The following is a 20,126-nucleotide window of genomic DNA, read 5'->3' as shown; positions in this document are numbered from 1 at the left end:
CATTGTTTAACTGCAAATTGTTGGTCTATTGTGCACAGTTTTGCTTTATTTGGTTAATCTGCTATTCTAATACTACATCTTATGAGCAAATAACATTTTGGGTTTACATAGGCTATCCTTGTGTCTCAGCTTCCAGTAATTTGATAACATGGTGGTGTACTTTGTTTTTGCAGAGAAACAAGAAGCAGTGACGAAGCTGATGGAGACCTAAAGTATCTTAGGTATCTCAGAATCTCTCCTCTAGATCTCTGAAAGTCTACCCTCTAAAGGAAAAATTATTCCTGTTATAAAGCACTGCATTGTGACCTAGGCTGCTTGTGATGTGGTCACTGTGAGGCTCCGTTCCTCTCCTCCCCTCCTCCTCTTCCAACCTCTTTCCTTATTCCCTTTTCGTTTAGAGAAAATTGCATATTTGGGACTCCAAACAACACGCTTCGCAGTTTTGGGACTCCAAACATCGACTTCGTAAAAATAACCTTTCATGACATTAAGTGTATTTCATCTCTTTTTGAATCTAAATACATGTACTTGGAGCCTAATCTGACCCTTTTGCCGCTGGTGCTGCTCGCGTTGGTTGGCCGGTGGCTGGCCTTGTTGGCTTGCTTGGGCTGGCTGGACGCCGGCTGTGCATGGTTGCTAGCTGGGCTCCGACATTCATGTCGTCGGGGTTGGGCGTGGCCAAGCCTGTGGCCAGCGCGGCCAAACCTGTGGCCGTCGCGGGCAGGCCAGACGAGGCCGGCGCGCCCAGGCCTGAGGGCGACGCGGCCACTGTGGCCAGGCCTGTGGCCGGCAGGGCGAGGCCTAGGGCAGAGGCTGCCATTGCTTGGAGAGGATTTTCCCGGTAGCGGATTCTGTCCCTGCTTCTTCTCTTTCCCATACTTCCTATGCTGTTGTCCGGCTTCTACTCCGGAGCCAACCCACCAAATATATACAGCGGCTTCTGATTCCTCTTCCCGGTTTCTCCCCCTTTCTTCCTCTCTCTTCGCCGCTCCTTGGCAGACAAGCTGACTTCAGCTCAGCTCGTTGGTGGACATATTACCCCTCTGCTCTAAAATATTTGAGTAGTTCTCTCTGTGAGAGGGAAAATAAAACCACACACATTTATCTATTAATTTATCTGTCTGTGTATATACATATCATCTGCTCCATATCCACCGCTTAGCTGGTTAAGCAGGCTCCGAAAAATGCGTCTGTAGATGCAAGAGTTATGAAGGCTATCCCAAATTGGAAGAATTGCCCACCAAAATTCACAGCTTGTTTATGGAGTTCTTTACCACTGTTTTTTTAGAAGTTCAACTCTTGATCGCTAAAGGAAAAGTTGTTCCTGTTATAGAACACTGCATTACAACCTAGGCTGCTTGTGATGTGGGCAGCGTCATGTTAATGTATTGTTGTCTACTATTGCATACCCTTTTCCTTTTTTCCCAAATTTGGTTTCGCTCTTGCCCTGGGATTACTCGCACTGCCTGTTGTTTTTCACTCTACAAGCTTCATAGTGACGAACGGTTCAGTGTTGTAGTATTAATGTATTTTTAGAATTTGTTGCTACCAACACAAACTAAGAGGAAGCCATAGCCCTTTTCATTTACAAAACAGCTATCTTATATTCGGTCTTGCTATTCTGTGAATATCCTTTTCTTTTACCCCACACAAAAAGTGATTTTTTTCTGCTCCTTGGTTACCTTTGATATTGTGGTACTGCAGATGCCATCAGCTATATAGCAGTCTCATTGCATCTGGAATCCATTGTTTACTATTTTTATACATATAAATAAATGTAAATTTTCTATCTTGTGCTTATTCAATGTTGTACTATACAGAGAATGGAAGTTCATAATACAAATCTTGAATTTCCTTCAGTAGTTGTAGATTTGTCTAGCACATTACCATGAAATTTATTCATTGCAAACTCGAGATCAAAAGAAGAGGATATATGATGCTTTCTATATTCACTGAAATATTGTGTTTCCTGTGCTTACTCACAGTTAGATTTGCACCTTATCGTTGGGCAAGTCACATTAAGATAGCAGAATTAAATAAGGCAGTGTTCCAAAGTCTTTTTTTCTAACCCTAACCATCTTCTTTTTCCAAATTTCTTATCCTTCAGATATGAGTTAGATCATCTGCAGCACCAACGAAAACACACAGACAGCTACTTGGTCATACCACTTGCGCTGACAAGGTGATTTCATATAAATTTGGTCACCCTTGTCTCATGAACCTAGTGCTGCAAAGTTACTGGTATACCATATTCATACACTTTAGCATCTCCAATGTTACTAAAATCATTTTGCCTTCGTTTGCCAGGAAACGGTGAAAGATAGAGGTGTACACAAGCGGCAGCTACACAAGATGACCAGAACATTCCACCTGAAAATTTCTTACAGCACAAAGCAAAGAGGTACACTTACAAGGCCAGGCATGCATTACAGTTCACCCAGATGTATATACTCTGTCATTAACGTATCCATGTCAATTGCAGGGCTAAATCTAATGGACATAGCCATGAGCCAAAGGAAACTGGTCAGAAGGCTCCGTTGTCTGGGACACCAAAATAGGTAGACATAGCACAAATAATGTGTATAATATCGTCTTGCCAATGTTTGCTCGTGGCCTTCGTTGAAAGTTTCTGAAACATATGCAGCCAGGTGTTCGCTGATGTAGGCTCTTACTAGCTGCACAATTAGATTATTAAGAAAATAAATGTTGAAAAAAGCCCTTTTTCATAAAAGCTTTGTCATTTAGGAATGAAACTATTATTACCTCAATGTTCTCTCTGTCCAATCAGGTCATCGCAGAGAACCAAAGAGCAGCTTCACCCACATCCGCGGGATCAGCTCCGGCAGCCAAAACATGAAAACAGATGTTCAGCTTATTTACCTCCTCAATGTCCCACACGCTAATGCCAAAAGATCATCCTGTACAAAAAACTGAAACAAGCATATCCACAGGCCTCTTGTTTGTATAATATTCAGGCAGCCTACTAAGAACTACCATTATTAGTTAACCGTGAATACCTGCAACTGGTATGAACCTATATATCTTCTTATTCACATGCTGAAAGACAAATGCATGTTACCACCAAATCCATGACATGTGTGCCATACATAAATAATTTTTACCATAATTCTTTGTCTTCGCACGAAGGCGTGCGCCCTTCACTAGTAGTGGAATAAAATAGAGGTCGGTCCTATGCCCGAGTGTTGTATCAGCCCTTTGTCCTATTATGTGTTTGTGTGTGATACACACTGACACACAATGAATTTTTTAAGACTTTATTTGGATACATATGTATTCACCTCAATTCACATGAGTTAAAGTGAATTATGGTAATTTAGTTTAAGTTCTGCTGTAATTCATCCTAACATATATGGATTGAGGTTACTACATGTGTATCCAAACAAGACCTAATATAACAGCGATGGTCCCCGTGGGAAGCCATGGGTGTCTATCGTATATTTACAACACATGTATATGTGTAACCATCTAACATATATGAGATAAAAAAAACATGATAGGAAAAACGGTGTGGCTAGCGCCCGATGTCCGGACGCTAGCCCCCTGTCCGGACACCCGTGCAGTTGCCACTCGTCTCGCGTCCCTCACCTGCCTGCCCACGTCTCGCCTGCGGCGCCCGTGCCGCAAGCACGTGGGGCCCACCCGAGCTAGTGGGAACTACTTCCACCTTCTCGGGCATAACACCAAGGCGAGACAGCAGAAAGGCAAGGAGTGAGATGCAACATTCGATCCAGATTTGAAACATCTAGGTGCAGCAATTGCAATATACGACTGAAAACAAATGAAACATGCATCTGAAACACTTATAAAAACACCTGAAAAACACTTGAAACTATTGTAAACATACGCAACATCTAGATAAAACACTTTGCATCATATATGTTAAAACATATGCAACATCCAGATAAACACATTTATAATATACGTCGGAAAAAACAGATGAAACATTGAGAACATGAGCTTGCAACATACATATACAACACTGCAACATGTGCAATATTCCGATCTACTTTTGCAACATTCGTATGAAATACCTGCAGCATATTTCTGAAACATTTGAAACACTGACGCTTACAATATGCGTTTTTCACCCTTCTTCCGTAAGACGTAGCGCAGAGCGGGGGACGGCCGGTTCTAGCCAGTCGACAGCCGAGGATGGTGGCGCGGCTTGGCAGCGGCCAGTTGCGCCTGCGCCTGGCCAACGACGCCCCTTCTCCTGGCCGCCTGGCCTAGGCGTGGCGACGGACGGAGCACGGCGGGGGACGGAGGCGCCGTTGCACTCGCCGAGCATGCGCATGGAGCTTGAAGGCCGAGGGCGAGGTGTCGGTGACTGGGCCCGGCGACAGCTGCAGTCAGTGGGGCAGCTGGCAGCGTACCTCACGCGGAGCATTTCTGCTCTCCGCGGGAGACAAACGAGCCATGGGGGATGGCAGGTGGCGTGCGCGGGATGGAGGCGGAAGCACGGCAGATTGGGACAGTTGGACGGCCGCACGGCGCCGTGAAACCGCGACGCACGAGCATGGAATTGGGGAGACGAGCTTCCTTGGGGATTTGGTTTTTTTAGGCGAGCGGCGCGAGTGGAGCGAGTTGTCTGGCTTCCAGTAGTCTTGATGGTAGCATTATCATAGAAAAAATAATTGCAGACGTCATCCCATAGGTAAAAAAACATGATAAAAAAATAATTGAAGACGTCAACCCATGGCTAAAGAAACAAACGGGGAAGAGAAAGAAGGAAAGGTGAGAGATTAACATGTGGGCTGTGTCACGTGGGATCGCCACATCAACTCCACAGACTGGCTTAAGAGTATGGCTCGTTCGGCTTGCTGAATTTTGGCTGAAAAATATTGTTCTGGCTGAATTATTGTGAGAGAAAAATACTGTTTTGGTTGAAAAAAAACAAACTGAACAAGCTGAATATGGGATAAGCCGAACGAGGCCTATATAGGCCTTGTTTGGTTCTATAGGCGCTTCTAAAATTCCTGTCACATTGAATGTTTGGACACATGTATGTAGTATTAAATATAGACTAATTACGAAACTAATTGCACAACTTGCAACTAATTTGCGAGACGAATCTTTTAAGCCTAATTAGTTCATGATTTGACAACGGGGTGTTATAGTAAACATGTGCTGATGACAAATTAATTAGACTTAAAAAAATCGTCTCGCAAATTAGCCTTCATCTATGTAATTGGTTTTATAATTAATCTATATTTAATGCTTTTTATTAATATGTAAACATTCGATGTGACATGAATTTTAGGAGTGACTAAAGAACCAAACACCCCCATAGTCTAGGGTAAAGAAAGTTTAAATAAACTATACTAAAAGTACGTTGGAATAGCGAACTGATCATACATCAGTTGGTTTGGTTCTTTATGGTAGAATATGTCCATTCGAGTTCAAGTCCTAGACTTAGCATGTGTGCTCGTATTTTTCTAGATTTATTCTAGGATTTAACGGCGCTATGATTTCAGTGATAGACGACGTCCCCCTCGATAGCGAGGCGCCAGTAGTGACTTCGTGAATCTCGAGATCTGCCGGCTCAGTCATTAGGAGGTGCTCATAGAGGCTATGCTTTTAGTGGTAAGCGATGTCCCCAGTGGTGACTTCGTGAATCTCTAGATCTGCCGGCTCAGTCATTTAGAGGTGCTCATAAAAGTAGGGTTTGCGTACATATGTCCATAGAGATGAGTGTGCGTGCGTGTTGTGGGCGTCTACATTGTACTAGCACGTTGGAATATATGGCTAGTTACTAGTTGGGACTAAAAATTAGCTTAAATTTGTTATGATTAACAAGCTAATAGGTTAACAACTAGTTGAAAACTTGTCCAACAAATTAGTCCATCTATTAGCCTTTATGTTTAGTATAAAGCTAATTTAGACTAATTTTTACACCTGTCTAATTAGACTTTCTATCAAACATGTCGTATGTTTGCTAAAAAAAATCAATCGTGTCCTAAGAGTTCGGTGGTAAAAAGTTTTTTTTTTAAAAAAAAAATCGAAAACCTCTGTGGCCATCATCTGGCCCGTCCACTCAACGCTTGTAATGGCCCGGCCGGCTAAAACCCTCGAAAAAAATCTTCTCCATCCTGTCCTGTCCTCTTTAGGCTACGTTCGGTTGCCCTGGATTTGGCCCAGGAACAATTTCAGCTTATGAAAACTATACAAATTGTGAAGCAATTTCAGCTGGAATCATTCCAGGCATTCAATCCACGGCAAACGAACGAGCCCTTAAAGTGCGCACGGAGACGGACACTCTCCCCTCTCTCTTCCTGTCTTACCTTATCCCCTTGCGGCAAAAACCTCGCGCGCTCCCATGTCCGCCTCCCTCCCGACCACCGCCGCCACCGCGCGCCTCGCGGCGCAGGCCTTCGCCTTCCCGTCGCCCAAGCCTTCCTCCACCTCCGCCTTCTCCTCCCTCCCGCGTGCCGCCGCCTTCCCCTCATTCGCCGTCGCGGCGGCGCCCCTGCGCCCGTGCCGCGAGCGGGAGCCGAGGCCGGCGGCTGCCGGGGCCGGGGGCGATGAGAGGGAGACGATACTGCTCCCCGGGTGCGACTACAACCACTGGCTGATCGTCATGGAGTTCCCCAAGGACCCCGCGCCCACCCGCGAGCAGATGATCGACACCTACCTCAACACCCTCGCCACCGTCCTCGGCAGGTATACACCCCCTCTGGTAACCTCACCGATGCTTGCGCGTGGTCCGCTCGTGCGGCCATTGCTCACATGCTAAATTGCAACGGCAATATGGTTGGGCGAACAAAATGCTATTTTTCTGTAGTGCCGGTGATGGGAGCGCCTATTGCTCACATGCTAAATCGCATGGGCAATATGACTGGGGAACGAAATGCTATTTTTCTGCAGTACCAGCGATGGGGTAAAAGGGTTAAAACCGCAAAAGACGGAGCGTTCTAGTTTGGATAGGGATGGGCATTGGAAACCCACAAATCTCATACATTAATCATGTTGGTAGCAGATATGTAAGATAACAAACAAGCCATTGCCTGGTCAGCAAGATTGACAATGTGTAGCATATACACAGCCAGTGGCCATTAGATAGCACTTAGAGGTTAGAACATACAAAACAGTTACGTTATCCATTGTTACTGCACATATATGTGAAGAGTGACATTTCACTGCCTGATGTAACCTGCTCTGTAGTTTAGGGCCAGCATTTTGTGATGGCATATGAAGACTCGTCCTCTAGTAAATCGACCTGATAAGATGGCTGTGGCATGATTTCTATTTGGTTAAATCAAATAATTGTGCGCAGCTGTACATATGATTCCTAGATTGAATGTTTTGTTGTGTTGGCACTTGGCAGCATGGAGGAAGCCAAGAAGAACATGTATGCCTTCAGCACAACCACCTACACTGGGTTCCAGTGCACTGTCGACGAGGAGACGTCGGAGAAGTTCAAGGGTAACTCCTCGATTGACTAAACCAACTAACCAATTGTTCTAAACATTTTTGGATGGGCCCTGGCTCAAACTGTCATTCCTCTTCCTGTAGGTTTGCCTGGAGTTCTGTGGGTGCTTCCTGATTCCTACATCGATGTGAAAAACAAGGACTATGGAGGTCAGTGCAACGCTGTCGATATCTGCATGCAGCTGCACTTTTAGATGCTTCTGGCTTCTTTCATCACAAGCTGTTCAACCCTTTTTGCTTTCCTCCATTCAGGTGACAAGTACATCAACGGTGAGATAATTCCCTGCACGTACCCAACCTACCAACCAAAGGAGCGGAGAACATCCAAGTATGAGAGTAGACGGTATGAGAGGCGAAGAGATGGCCCCCCAGCAGCCAGCAGGAAACCAAGGCAACAGGCGCCTCAGACTGAGTCAGCATCTTCATGATGAGGTAGAAAAACGCATCCAAATCTGACCATATATATGTTCAGACTGGTGTCTAAACTTAACCCGGTGCTTCTTGTGTCAGTTTTGCAGGCATTTATCCACATACTTACTAAAACAAAAGAGCACGCCTAATTCTGTCACATTGGCACTTTGGCGCCACATACGGGCAGTACAGGCAGATCCATCATCATCGTCAGCCCAAAATGTCACACGGTACTGTCCAAGCAGCCTGGGCAGCTTGTATCTGGATCACGTGGTTGTGTGTGCTGATATTTTGAGCTAGGTGTGACAGAAACTGAAAACCCTACTATTCTCCGGACTCCTAGTGAAATGTATGATGCCGACTGGTCTAGCTGTATTGCTGATTGTGTGAAATGTGTGGCTTTTCCCTCAGGGCTTGTTTAGACTGAATGAAGTTGGCATTTAGCCATGGGATCAGACTCGCATTGTTATGTTCCTATTTGCGTATTGGATCGCTGAATTAAGTGAGATTTGCAGGCCCTTTGAATCTGACGTGTTTTTCTGGGCACTGGATTGTGTCATTGTGAAATGCTGGCCAATGTTTGATCGTAGGATATGAATCTCGATGCTCACTCTCACTCCTGAACTCTTAAACCGTCGATCGTTAATCTTCTTATCCAAGGTGGTTGGTTTGTAAAGGAATGGCCTACCTGGCTAGACATTAGAACTAACGAGGTCAACCGTTCGGTTGAATTTAGTGAAGAATTGTTCAACTTCTGCTTTTGTTGAAGAATTGTTCGTTCATCTCGGGTGGAGCGCTTGCCACCTGAGTTTGAGTGCCACTCAACGCAGGTTCGCACCGGTGTTTTTTCTTCAGTTTTCTTTACAGCCTCAAGTGCAGATGCTCTACAATGGTTAAGGTGTTGTGCCCTAGAATGATCTCCAAGTATACTTGAAGTATGGAGGCATTAAAAAAACAGTATATGCTGAATTGTGCTTGCTTCAGCCAGCAAACACGTCCTATCAGACTTGGTTGTCTCTCGTTCCACAATTTATTGAGAATCCTGTGGTAAAGAAATTTACGTTAAAAATTATGAGAACAATTCAGAACTATACTATCAGACTTAGCATTATGTTCAAATGTTTCGCATGAATTTTGTAGAACGATATTCGCAAAAAAAAAAGTAAAACGTATGCTCCAAACAGCCTAAAGAAGAACCCGAGAAGTGAAGATCTCAGTCATTCATCTGCTAATCCGACGGCCACTAGATATTGCTTGCTGAAAAAGAGAAGCAAAAGGAGAGAAGGGTATTCTGGTCAATTTCAGAGTAAAACCCTGCCGCCGCCACGGAGGGGGTAAAATGGTCATTTAACTCGGAGCCCTAGAAAGCTCTTAAACCCCAACGGCGGCGGATCCCTAATTCCACATCCAGTCTCTCGGCACCAAAGTTCCGGCGGCGGCGGCGGCGGCGATGGCGGCGGCTGTGGCGAGGTCAGGGTTCCGGCGCATGTTCTCTGTCTCTGCCTTCGCGCCGCCGAAGGCGCCCGCCCCGCGCCCCCAGGCCGACCCCTCCCCCAACCTCTTCGTCTCCGGTGCGGCTCCTCCTCCTCCCTTCTCTCCTGTTTCCCTTTTTCTGGTGAAACCTATGGCGGCGATCCTCTATTCGTTTAGCTCGATTATCTCGAATATTGAATCTCTGGCGTTGATGGATGGTCGTGCGGCCGTGATTTTACCTGTCCGTTAGGTTTGGTAGAGCTGGATCTCGTCGTGGTTAATGTATAGGAATGGTTTCATTGTTAGCTTGCTCCTCGGAAATTTGGGTAAAATTTTGAGGTGTGTACTGATTGCGAATGAAATCATGGCGTATGCATCCACGGTGCTGGAGAATGACCATGTAGGTTTCCTTCGTTCCAGCTTAGGCCTTGTTTGGATGTGCATGTATTCACCTCAATCCTCATGTCCAACTTAGGGTTTTACTGTATACTCCTGGTGATTGGTTTAATTTCCATTTATTTATCCCATCGACGGTGGTGTTAGCTACCTATAGAAAAATTTGCCCACAGGCTTCTAGAGAATCATATATTCAGATCACATCAGGATGGGGGAGCCCAATAATTGAAATCCCTGACCATTTCCTTGTCATCCCATAATTTCAATCGTCTACACTTGGGGTGGTGAAATTTTAGCCACCTTAGTTTGTGATTGTGGACGTATGAGGAACTTCATAGTTTCAAACTAGTGAAACTCGAAAATGACCTAAAAGCACAACTTGAACACAGCGTGGCTACACTTTGATTTCTGAGTTCACAAGAAGTCTGTGACAGAAAATGGTATCTAATTGGTCTGGATGTTACTAATTTTTTACAGTCTTAACAAAATATAAAGATGCAGTAGTAAGCTCACTTCTGTTACAGAATTAGAATTAGGATATCTGTCTCTTCGTTTTCCATTCAATTCTGATTTAAACATCTAACTTGCAGGATTAAGCAAGCGTACCACAACTGAAGGACTTAGAGATGCCTTTGCGAAGTTCGGTGAAGTTGTGCATGGTATGGCTTTCTCCTTCCTTTGCCATTATTTTCGTGCCAAGGATTTGAAGCTTATCATTTCTCTTCCAATTGCAGCTCGAGTTGTGACCGACCGTGTCAGTGGGTTTTCTAAGGGATTTGGCTTTGTAAGGTATGCTACAACTGAAGAGGCAACTAAAGGAATAGAAGGAATGGATGGAAAGGTATGGTTACTTTACATTTATTTTGTCTTATATATAAATTGAAGGAGTGCTGTTTTATAGTGCTTGCTGCTGTTGATTTCTGGACTGCAGCATTCCTACCTAAAAAGTCTCTCTGATGGGGCAAAACATTAGTGCGAACTATGCGCGGAACATAGATTTCTTGTGTTTGTACGGTGGACACAGTCCATAGCCTGTGTTTGATTTGACCCATTCGATGGTTCCTTCCTGTCTGACTATTCATTCGTCTGCTTGAGGTCACATGCCTGTAGCCTCTCTTCTGGTGAGACTGCCACACCAGGTAGACACTTCCATCAACCCTAGGCACTTGTTCCATGATGTCATGCCTTTTGATTGTTTCCCTTCAGTGTGTTCTCTGCTGCCTGATGCATAGTGAGAACTGGTGAAGATGACTCTGATTCGATTGTATGCCCAGCTAGTGACATTTGGGAGGCATCCCAGTTTTTGTGTCTGTTACTGCTTTGTCTTTATGTTATGAAATGGCAGTGATGAGATCTGAAAGGCCGGTCTTACGGCTGCCTCCCAGTTTCCCAGATATGATGAGTCTCTTGTCTTCTAGGAGTGGGATGGTAGTAGCATGATGTGATTCGGCGAAAGGTTCTCTGAGCCATATACTCAATTCTATCTTCTTTTTACAATGGATCTCTTCATGTTTCACTTCTTCCCTTGAAAATGACTTGGCTTGGCTATCAAAATGGCTTGTAGTAATGCAATATAGTTATTTACCTGCAATACCTTGTTTCAAAAACTGAGCACCAGATCTGTTCAGTGTGTGAATTGCAATACCAGTGTAGAGCAGGAACATTATTTGGTTGTGACATGCAAAAGAAAGGAACTCCAAATGTTTGATGGACTAGAGAGTTCCATTTTTCAGTAGTGCAACCTCATTGCAGTTTCCCACAAGCTCAAAAAATTGTTCTGGCCTGTATGGCCCATTGGTTGGGACAAACAGAATATTATTGTTGGCCCTAGAACTTTTAATCTTCCATTGCATAGTGGACCAGGATAGGTTGGGCCATCCCTTTTTCAACCTTGATAACAGGGCCTGTTATATGTGAACTGTAGATTACCTACCAATTACCATAATTTTATGGACATTTTGTCTTTCCATGAGGCCGACTTTGGTGCCAATTTGGTTCCTCACAAATATACGGCTCTCACTATTTTGTGTCAAACTTAGCAACTACTGTCTCTGCTTAATCTTGCTCGACCCAGACACATGACCATCACATAAATGAAACTATGCTGTGATTGTCCTATAAAAATGTGAAGTTAAATTTGTGGGCTAAGTGACCAACTTGAATTTCCATTTCTATGCATCTCGGTATGGGTATGACCCTTTCTAGTTACTACTGCTTCTGCATACATCATTCTAGTCCCTATAGTTGAAAAGCATGGGTAGTGTGCAAGTTTTCATATTTTATCGTTTAAGTTTCAGTTTTATTTCATCCCTGGCTTGCCGTGATGATCTGTAAAAGGACGGTATATGAGCGAGGTGGTTCTTGAAAGGCCATTCCTTACATGATTACATCCAGAACTGAGATTGAAAATCCGAGCAAACTTTTTATTGCAATAAAACCCATATGCTCATTGTTATTGTTCCGTTCCATGGAGTTCTGTCAAAGCTTTTTGTTGCCTTTTGTTTTTATATGCTCCTTGTATTAAATGTTTTGCAGCTATCTAAATCCTTTTAATTTTATTGTGTGTGAACATGAGCTATTTTGACAACAATTGTTTGCTTATATCGAAGATCAAATGACTTTTTAGCAAAACTATTTTGCTGGTCCTATCATTGTTTGTATCTGAAGATACTGTAGCTTTCTAGTAATATTTTGATTTTGACTTGTTGTACATGTAAATCTTGTCTATGGATGATTGCTATGATGACTCCTATTAGGACGGTATCTGAAGGGGACAACTTTTGTTGCATCCCATCTGATTATACCAAAACTGAATATGGTTTCTGAGCAAATCTAGTTGTTCCACTGAAGAACCCAATCAATGTTTTACCCTTTTCGATCAACCTGATTTATGTAATTACATTTGCCGCTTTCCTTGTGCCAACATTATTATTATATTATTGGCATTGCCCTTATCTGTTTCCCAGCACAGTTTTGTCTTCTGTGTTCTCTTCTGGGTCATACTTGTTCTGTATATTTGCCGTGATGACTCCTATTAGGACGGTATCTTAAGGGTATGACTTTTAAGTGCAGCCCTTCTGATTATACCAAAACTGAATATGGTTTGTGAGCAAATCCAACCATACCTCTGAGGAACCCAGCCAATGATTCCCCTTTTTTTTAATCAACCTGACTGATGTGGTTACGTTCTTCACTTTCCAATGCCAACTTTATTATGGTGTTGTGATTGCCCTTTCCTGTCTCCAGGCACAGCTTTCTTCTGTTTCCATTTTTGGATCATGCTTGTTCTTTATATTTGCCGTGGGGACTTCTTTTTGGATCATTCTTGTTCTTTATGTTTGTTGTTAGGACTCCTACTAGGATGGTATCTTAAGTGCAGCCCTTCTGATTATACCAAAACTGAATATGGTTTGTGAGCAAATCCAACCATACCTCTGAGGAACCCAGCCAATGATTCCCTTTTTTTTATCAACCTGACTGATGTGGCTATGTTCGTCACTTTCCAATGCCAATTATACCAAATCTGAATATGGTTTCTGAGCAAATCCAACCATACCTCTGAGGAACCCAGCCAATGATTCCCTTTTTTTTATCAACCTGACTGATGTGGCTATGTTCGTCACTTTCCAATGCCAATTATACCAAATCTGAATATGGTTTCTGAGCAAATCCAACCATACCTCTGAGGAACCCAGCCAATGATTCCCTTTTTTTTATCAACCTGACTGATGTGGTTATGTTCGTCACTTTCCAATGCCAACATTATTACGGTGTTGTGATTGCCCTATCCTGTCTCCAGGCATAGCTTTCTTCTGTCCCCATTTTTGGATCATGCTTGTTCTTTATATTAGCCGTGAGGATTCCTATTAGGACGGTATCTGAAGGGGTTAGCTTTTTAAGTGTGTACCTCTTCTGATTATACCAAGACTGAATATGGTTTCTGAGCAAAATTCAGTCTTACTATCATGTGTCTTAGTCTTAATCTTTGTGAAAGATATTGATGAGCAGCATGTCAAAGTTTGTTTTCTTTCTTGTATAGCCATGCTTCAATGCATCCTGCTCCATTTTTTGTGCAGTTCCTTGATGGATGGGTTATTTTCGCGGAATACGCTAGACCCAGAGCACCGCCGGAGCAAGGAGGGATGAATTCGCAGCCGCAGCAATCATGGGGTGCTCCATCAAGTTCCTGGGGTGCACAGTAGATGAAGTAATATCATGAGAGCCCCCATCCAGCCTGAGGCTCAGGGCTCACAGTGGATTGAGAGGCCATCAATTCAGCATCTAATTCATATAGATATATTGTGCGTGGTGTCCTAGGTGTGAATGCCCTTACCGTTCCAATATTCCTACCATGTTTGGGTGGTCGTTTTTCTCGCGTCCATGTCTTCCACATGAAGTGGTAGTTGTAGTAGATCTGGATACGGACCAAAACAAAAGTATTACTCTCAATCTGCAACAGTCGAGAAACAGTCGAAAACCTTTGCGAATAATGCCTGCTGTTGTGCTTGTCATGTGTGTGGAAATGTCGTTTTGTTTGAATTGTCGTCGCTCTTCTCAGCTTGTGGCATGTGCATATGCTGTGTCTATGCTGGATAACGACTCGCATCTCACAGAGTAAGGACGTCTGGTGGGAGCTGGCCGTTGGTTCTGCGCAGGACATTTCATCCGTTATCTGATCGGCGTGCCTGCATGATCATGCTTTGTTGTTGCCTGCTGTTCTTGTCTTGCTTCTGATTTGCCCACATGGTTGGTTTCCTGAAGTGGTTTGGTCTCGTGTTACCTGATATGGTTTGATGCTGTTGATTTCACCATTGGTGCGCATTGCCTGCTGATGCCGGTGTCTCCATTTGGTGTGCCTGCAGCCAGCCAGCTGGTGATGCACGACACTGCTGTGCGCTGTGCTGCCATGGTGTCGTGCTACAATAAAATATCAGGGGTGCCTTTCATTGGTGTCGTGCTCGCGCTGCAGATATGGGCAGCGCGAGATCAAAGTGACGGCGAGAGGTGCCCGGCGTCGCAGGCAAAGCACCTCGTCCAGTCCAGCTACGTGGATTACACTCCTTGCACGGTTGTTTATCTATCCGGCTGTTTATATCCAAATCCAAATCTAAAATGGGGTTTGAATGCGTCAGTGACGAACCAAACTAAAATGAGACAGTGACCTTCCGCCCCAAAAAAAAGAGACAGTGACCTATAATCAACTGCATAACACAGGTGTAGCTGAAGCTAATCCACACAGTAAGAAGGAAAAGACTGGCCTCTTTTTTGGGGAGACATATCTGTTTTTTTTTAAACACACAAATATGTGAGATTCGAAAAATCCCAGAACACATTTTTAAAAATGCTAAAATCCAAGAGAACCTAAATAATAAGGGATACTGGATTCTCGTAATCCCAAACCAATCCAACGCGACCTTAGCTGAGGTCTGAGGAAAGATGTCAATCGCGTAGATCAGATTGCCTTTAATTTGTCTAAGTCCTAATAACACACACAACCATTTTCAGATCTATTTTAACATGCGTCACAAGCACTGCAACTACTTGTACTATGAAGTACCCACTACGTGAAAAACGGTTTGTAGCAACGGGATAAAATTTTTGTAGGGACAGCTGGTGATGGAGCCGTGGCGTGCTCGGGAACCACGAGACTAGCCGCCCCTACAAATGGGTTGGATTTATAGGGGCGGCTCACTCACCAGTCGCCCCGGGTGTTGCTATTTGTAGGGGCGGCTGGTGATTAAGCCGCTCCTACAAATGACCGTGTATAAATACCTCCGATTTGTAGGGGTGGCTCAATCACCAGCCGCCCCTACAAATGACCCACATATAAAACAAACTGCAGCATATTCTTTCTCCTCGAGTCACTCACTCCAACTCGTGAAAGAAAGATGGGAGGCCTTGGGCACCTCCTAAAAATTGCTCTACTAAGGGGGAAGATTTTGGTCTCAAATCCTTTGGTGGAGAGGCTGTAGAAGGTAAGAAAATGCTATTCTACACTTTTTTTTAAATTTTAATGGTTGGTCAGCGAGTAATTAGAGTTTTATTTTTCTCTCTCTTCTATGGTGCTTGAGCTACTTATGAAGCAAATTAGACCCAAGTTTTAAACGTACTATGGTAAATTAGGTAAGGGAACAAGATCATACCTTTATTTGGTCCATATTTCTTGATTTTAGTGAATAATTAGTTAGTTTTATGGATGTTTCATGTGCATGTAGATCTAGATCTAGGGTTTGGTTTTTTTATTAATTTTGTTTTTGTAAATTTGTGTTTGATGAAATTGGACTAGAGTTTACATGAAAGATATTGGATAAAATATAACTGTTGCTAATTGTTGTCTTTGAAATTGTTTATTGTAATCAACAAATATATATTTTAATTATTTATGGATAAATGGGTCATTAATTAATTTTCCTCTACCATGGTGTGTTTGTATGCTTCATGTAATTATATTTGATTTATATTCATATATATCTGAAGTATATACAATTATTCTTAAGTAATTATTAATTTGATTCATTTTTATATATATCTGAATAAGTAGTCCTTTAATGTTTGTTTTGTTGTTGTAAAAGATGGAGTATAGGAACTCTTGGAAGTATGGTTCGTTAAGGTTCAAGGCAGGTTTCCGTGAAGAGGGGGATAAATTTATTGAAGTCGCAAATAAGCATGCAACAACGTTGACAGAGAATAATGATACAATTATTTGTCCCTGTAAAGATTGCAAGAATCGTATGGCATGGACAGATGTGACTATCATCAGATCACATTTGATTATGCGATGATTTGTTGAAGACTACATAGTGTGGATTCATTATGGTGAAACGATTATTGTTAACGATGAGGATGAGGAGGAATATGACGACGAAACCCTAGAATCCTTGTCCCAATATTCATAGAGCTTGATGCACGAATGGATTCCGAGTTTGGTAATAAACAAGGTGGTGATGCTGGTGGTTGGGATGGTAACGACGAAGGTGGTGCCAATAATGATGGTGGAGCACGTGTCGGGGATGAAGATGATTTGGAGGACATGATTCGAGTCCTTGGACCAAAGATTTTACTAAATAGCACGAAAGGTCTAGAAAATTTGGAAACGGTGACAAAAGCATTGAAGGAGACTATGTATGGTGTTGAAAAGAACTGTCCGACACATTGGACATTGCTATATTTTGTGCTTGAACTACTCATCCTGAAGGCTAAGTACGGCTGGTCAGACTGTAGTTTCAATAATCTATTGCATCTCCCGTCATGGGTGCTGCCACAACCAAACTCAGTTCCCGCCAACACATACCAAGTGAAGAAGGTCATAAGTCCATTGACAATGGGGGTTGAAAAAATCCATGCATGCCCCAACTACTGTATACTTTTTCGTGGTGAAACGTTCAAGTCACTAGATAAATGTCCCCGGTGTGGGGCCAGCCGGTACAAGAACAATGACCTTTACGGTGGGGACGAAGCCTCCATGGGAAAAAAGAGGAATAAGAAGGGTACAAAAAAGGTGGTACAAGAATCTCAGCCCCCAGAGGACACTCCATTAGGCAACGATGCAAAGCAGAGAAGAATTCATGCCTTGGTAATGTGGTACCTACCAGTGACCGACCGCTTGAGACGTATCTTCCTGTAACACCCCCGGTGTTACGATCCTTTTTAGCGCCGCGATTTAGGCCTCAGTAAAGTTTTCGAAACGAGTTTCTCGGATTTTTTTATTTAAAACGTATTCAACGCGATACGCGAATCCAGTGTGACTGAGTTCGCGGACTCAAATAAACGTTCAAGTTGAATCACGCCAGGCGTAGAAATAATTAGGAATGTCGAACGGCAGTTCGAGCCAATCGATAGCAATGGTTCGTTCTATTAGATTAAGCATGAAAAACAACGTTTATAAATAAAATAAAACTCATTAATAAATAGAACGATATATATATAGCTTTAGAATAAAAATTTAAATCCGAGCTTGCTGAAATTTTCCTATGCCTAGACGTTGCAAATTGACTAAAGTAGCAAACCGTTATATATATATATATATATATATATATATATATATGTATGTATATATGTATATATATATATATATGTATGTATGTATGTATGTATGTATGTATATGTATATATATATACACACACGGCAGTAACTCTAAATCTAACAACGTGTAACTGTGCTAGTTGACCTGCTGCCTTTGCTTCCTGTCTCGGTATTGTCCCTGTCTGCTTTTACTTGTATCCTTCGCATCTACCAAGCTGAGCCAGGCCGGCCTTTCCCTCCCTCCCTTTTTCTCTGCTACAATGAATGCCGCTGCCGGCCACGTCGCGGTGTCCTTGCTATCGCCTGATGCCAGCTCTCATGAGTAGCGTGGAGCTGCATGCATGTGCTGCCAGTAAAAGCTAACGTCTCATCAAGTTCTATCCGCTGTCTTCCATTTTTTTAGCAAGCAGCCGAGCATTGCTGCAGCATGACTTTTCCTCCTCTGCCTCTGCTGCCGGTCTGGATTGGTCTCTGGACTGTGTCTGTGCCGAGCCAGCACCCGATTTGACAGCGCTGTGTCGCCTTGGTCTACTCCTTGCGCCTCTCCTTTTCATCTATGGGTCGCGCGCTTGTGCCCGGTCGTGGCCTCGCTGGACCGCAGCCCTAGCTTCCTATCTCGCTTGTCTTCCTCTCTCCGCTTGCTTTTTGTGTCGATGCTCTACCATTGTCGCCCTGCCTTCCTCGCGGGCGCACGTCGTGCCCTGGCTAAGCCGTGCGCCCTAGGCTTGCGCTCGCCTCGCGCCGAGCTCCGCACGCCTCGCCTTCACGCCACCGTCGGCTAAGTTCATGTCGCCGAGGAGCCGGGCCTCACCAGCTGGCTCGTCTGCGCTCTGTACCCCGGCGCCCACGCATGCTGCTGCCCTGCTGCTCCACGTCCGTCACCACCGTCGCTCCGAGCCTCCATCGCCGGCCTCACTTTTTGCTTGTTCGCGTTGCCCTGCAGCACCCGCCCGTGCACGCGCCGCCGTGGAGCCGCTCGAGCACGCGCTGCCCGCCTGATGTTTCCCTCGTGTGCACACACACTCGCGCGGGTCCCCATGGTCGCGCTGGAGCACCATCCCTTCCGTGCTCCTTCTCCGCGCCGCATCTCCGCGGGCCGCATCGCCGCAGCCCCATGCCTCCTCCGCGTGCCGCTGCACACCATGGCCGTGCCCATGCCGCGCGCCTGGACCCGTGTGCCGTGCCCTCCTCCTCAGGTGCCCGCAGCACCTTGTCGCCCGCGCCTTCCCTCACCGACTTCATGCCGGCGTTGCCGGTGCCGTGCCGCAGCGCCGTGGCTGCACCCGCCTTCTGGTTCGCCACGCAGGAGCCGCCGTTATCTCCTCTGCTCCTCGGTGAAGAAGAGAAGGTAGAGAAGGGTACGAATCCAAGCAAAATAATTATACAGGGGTGTTTTTGCGAAATACATGACCCATTTGAACAGTACTATGGACCTAGGGTCGAATCAAGAACAGCATAGGGGTCATTTCGCTTATTTGCCGTCACCAGCGCCTGATTGGTGGGCCGCGCCGTTGCCTGCGCATGGGCCACCCGCGCCGCTGCCTGCGCATGGGCCACCCGCACCGCGTGCTAGGCTGGCCTGCCTGGCGCCCGCCTGGGCCGCCAGTCCAGCTAGTTGGGCCGCTGGCCGCGATCGTCGCCTGGGCTGCGCGCCGCTTGGGGCTGCTGGGCCGTCCGCGCGTGGCTCCCCACCTGGGCCGGCTGATGCATGTTGGCCCTTTAGTTCTAAGCGATTGCTAATTTAGTCTCAGAAATAAAATTGTAAAATCAATATAAAATAGTATAGGGATCCAAAAATAGTGAAACCAGTTTTGTTAGTCTCCTAAAATCATGCTCTAGCTGTTAGTATATTTTGTTCACAAAGTTTGGCAATATTTTTGAGAGCTATATAAGTATTTTAAAATGCTTAATATTGTTAAAAGATGAACTTGTAGGAATTTTCGGGATAAATCGGTAATAGTGTTGACTCTAAAAATTTGATAGTAAACTACTAATACTATTATCTACTCACTGTAATTTTTGTAGCTCAAGAATAATTAGTTTACTAAATGGATAATGATGCCCTATTCCGAATAAAGATACACCACTGGTTTATATAACTACACTAATTGTTGGGAAATAACACCTTATCCGACAACGTGTATATGTAGCCTAAGTATGGTCGTCGTTAGAACTAGCCCGTTAGCTCGAGAGGCGTATGTCGTATTTTACGAGTCATGATTACAGTTGATTAATTACATCTTTGTATTGCATCGCATGCATATTATATAGGTACGATGATGGATCAACGGATCGATCGAAGGATGATTGGGAATCCGAAGATGGTGTAAGGGTATTTTTTCCAGGAGATGATGCGATGGGCTTTTATCCAGTT

The 20,126-nt window shown here is 44.3% G+C and overlaps 2 protein-coding genes, 3 non-coding genes and 3 pseudogenes across 6 annotated transcripts; all 8 read left to right on the top strand.

Annotated features, from left to right (window-relative positions):
• The first annotated feature begins 6,247 nt into the window (after positions 1-6,247).
• On the top strand, positions 6,248-8,377 carry LOC136501552 (DAG protein, chloroplastic-like). Of its 2 annotated transcripts, none has more exons than XM_066497071.1 (5): positions 6,248-6,681; positions 7,346-7,443; positions 7,534-7,599; positions 7,702-7,881; positions 7,968-8,377. In XM_066497071.1, exons 1-4 carry the CDS (start codon positions 6,338-6,340, stop codon positions 7,875-7,877), a joined length of 684 nt encoding a protein of 227 aa, XP_066353168.1. In that variant the 5' UTR covers positions 6,248-6,337; the 3' UTR covers positions 7,878-7,881; positions 7,968-8,377. The 2 variants fall into 2 exon arrangements, with proteins under 2 accessions (XP_066353168.1, XP_066353167.1); XM_066497070.1 differs by having other exon boundaries at positions 7,960-8,377.
• Positions 8,378-9,217: 840 nt separating this feature from the next.
• On the top strand, positions 9,218-14,235 carry LOC136501095 (organelle RRM domain-containing protein 2, mitochondrial-like). Its single transcript, XM_066496587.1, has 4 exons — positions 9,218-9,431; positions 10,320-10,388; positions 10,464-10,570; positions 13,806-14,235. The coding sequence occupies exons 1-4, from the start codon at positions 9,311-9,313 to the stop codon at positions 13,929-13,931; spliced, it is 423 nt and encodes a 140-aa protein (XP_066352684.1). The 5' UTR covers positions 9,218-9,310; the 3' UTR covers positions 13,932-14,235.
• On the top strand, positions 11,069-11,199 carry LOC136502428 (small nucleolar RNA snoR113). The gene has a single exon (XR_010770568.1). It is a non-coding gene; the product is annotated as a small nucleolar RNA snoR113 (small nucleolar RNA).
• LOC136502381 (small nucleolar RNA Z118/Z121/Z120) lies at positions 12,042-12,150 on the top strand. The gene has a single exon (XR_010770536.1). It is a non-coding gene; the product is annotated as a small nucleolar RNA Z118/Z121/Z120 (small nucleolar RNA).
• On the top strand, positions 12,461-12,562 carry LOC136502383 (small nucleolar RNA Z118/Z121/Z120; annotated as a pseudogene).
• Positions 12,743-12,845, top strand: LOC136502384 (small nucleolar RNA Z118/Z121/Z120; annotated as a pseudogene).
• On the top strand, positions 13,065-13,152 carry LOC136502386 (small nucleolar RNA Z118/Z121/Z120; annotated as a pseudogene).
• LOC136502385 (small nucleolar RNA Z118/Z121/Z120) lies at positions 13,575-13,680 on the top strand. The gene has a single exon (XR_010770537.1). It is a non-coding gene; the product is annotated as a small nucleolar RNA Z118/Z121/Z120 (small nucleolar RNA).
• Positions 14,236-20,126: the final 5,891 nt, after the last annotated feature.

Source organism: Miscanthus floridulus, chromosome 13 (genome assembly GCF_019320115.1).
Source record: "Miscanthus floridulus cultivar M001 chromosome 13, ASM1932011v1, whole genome shotgun sequence".
Classification (NCBI taxonomy): Eukaryota; Viridiplantae; Streptophyta; class Magnoliopsida; order Poales; family Poaceae; genus Miscanthus; species Miscanthus floridulus.
This window is presented reverse-complemented; position numbering and strand designations above follow the sequence as displayed.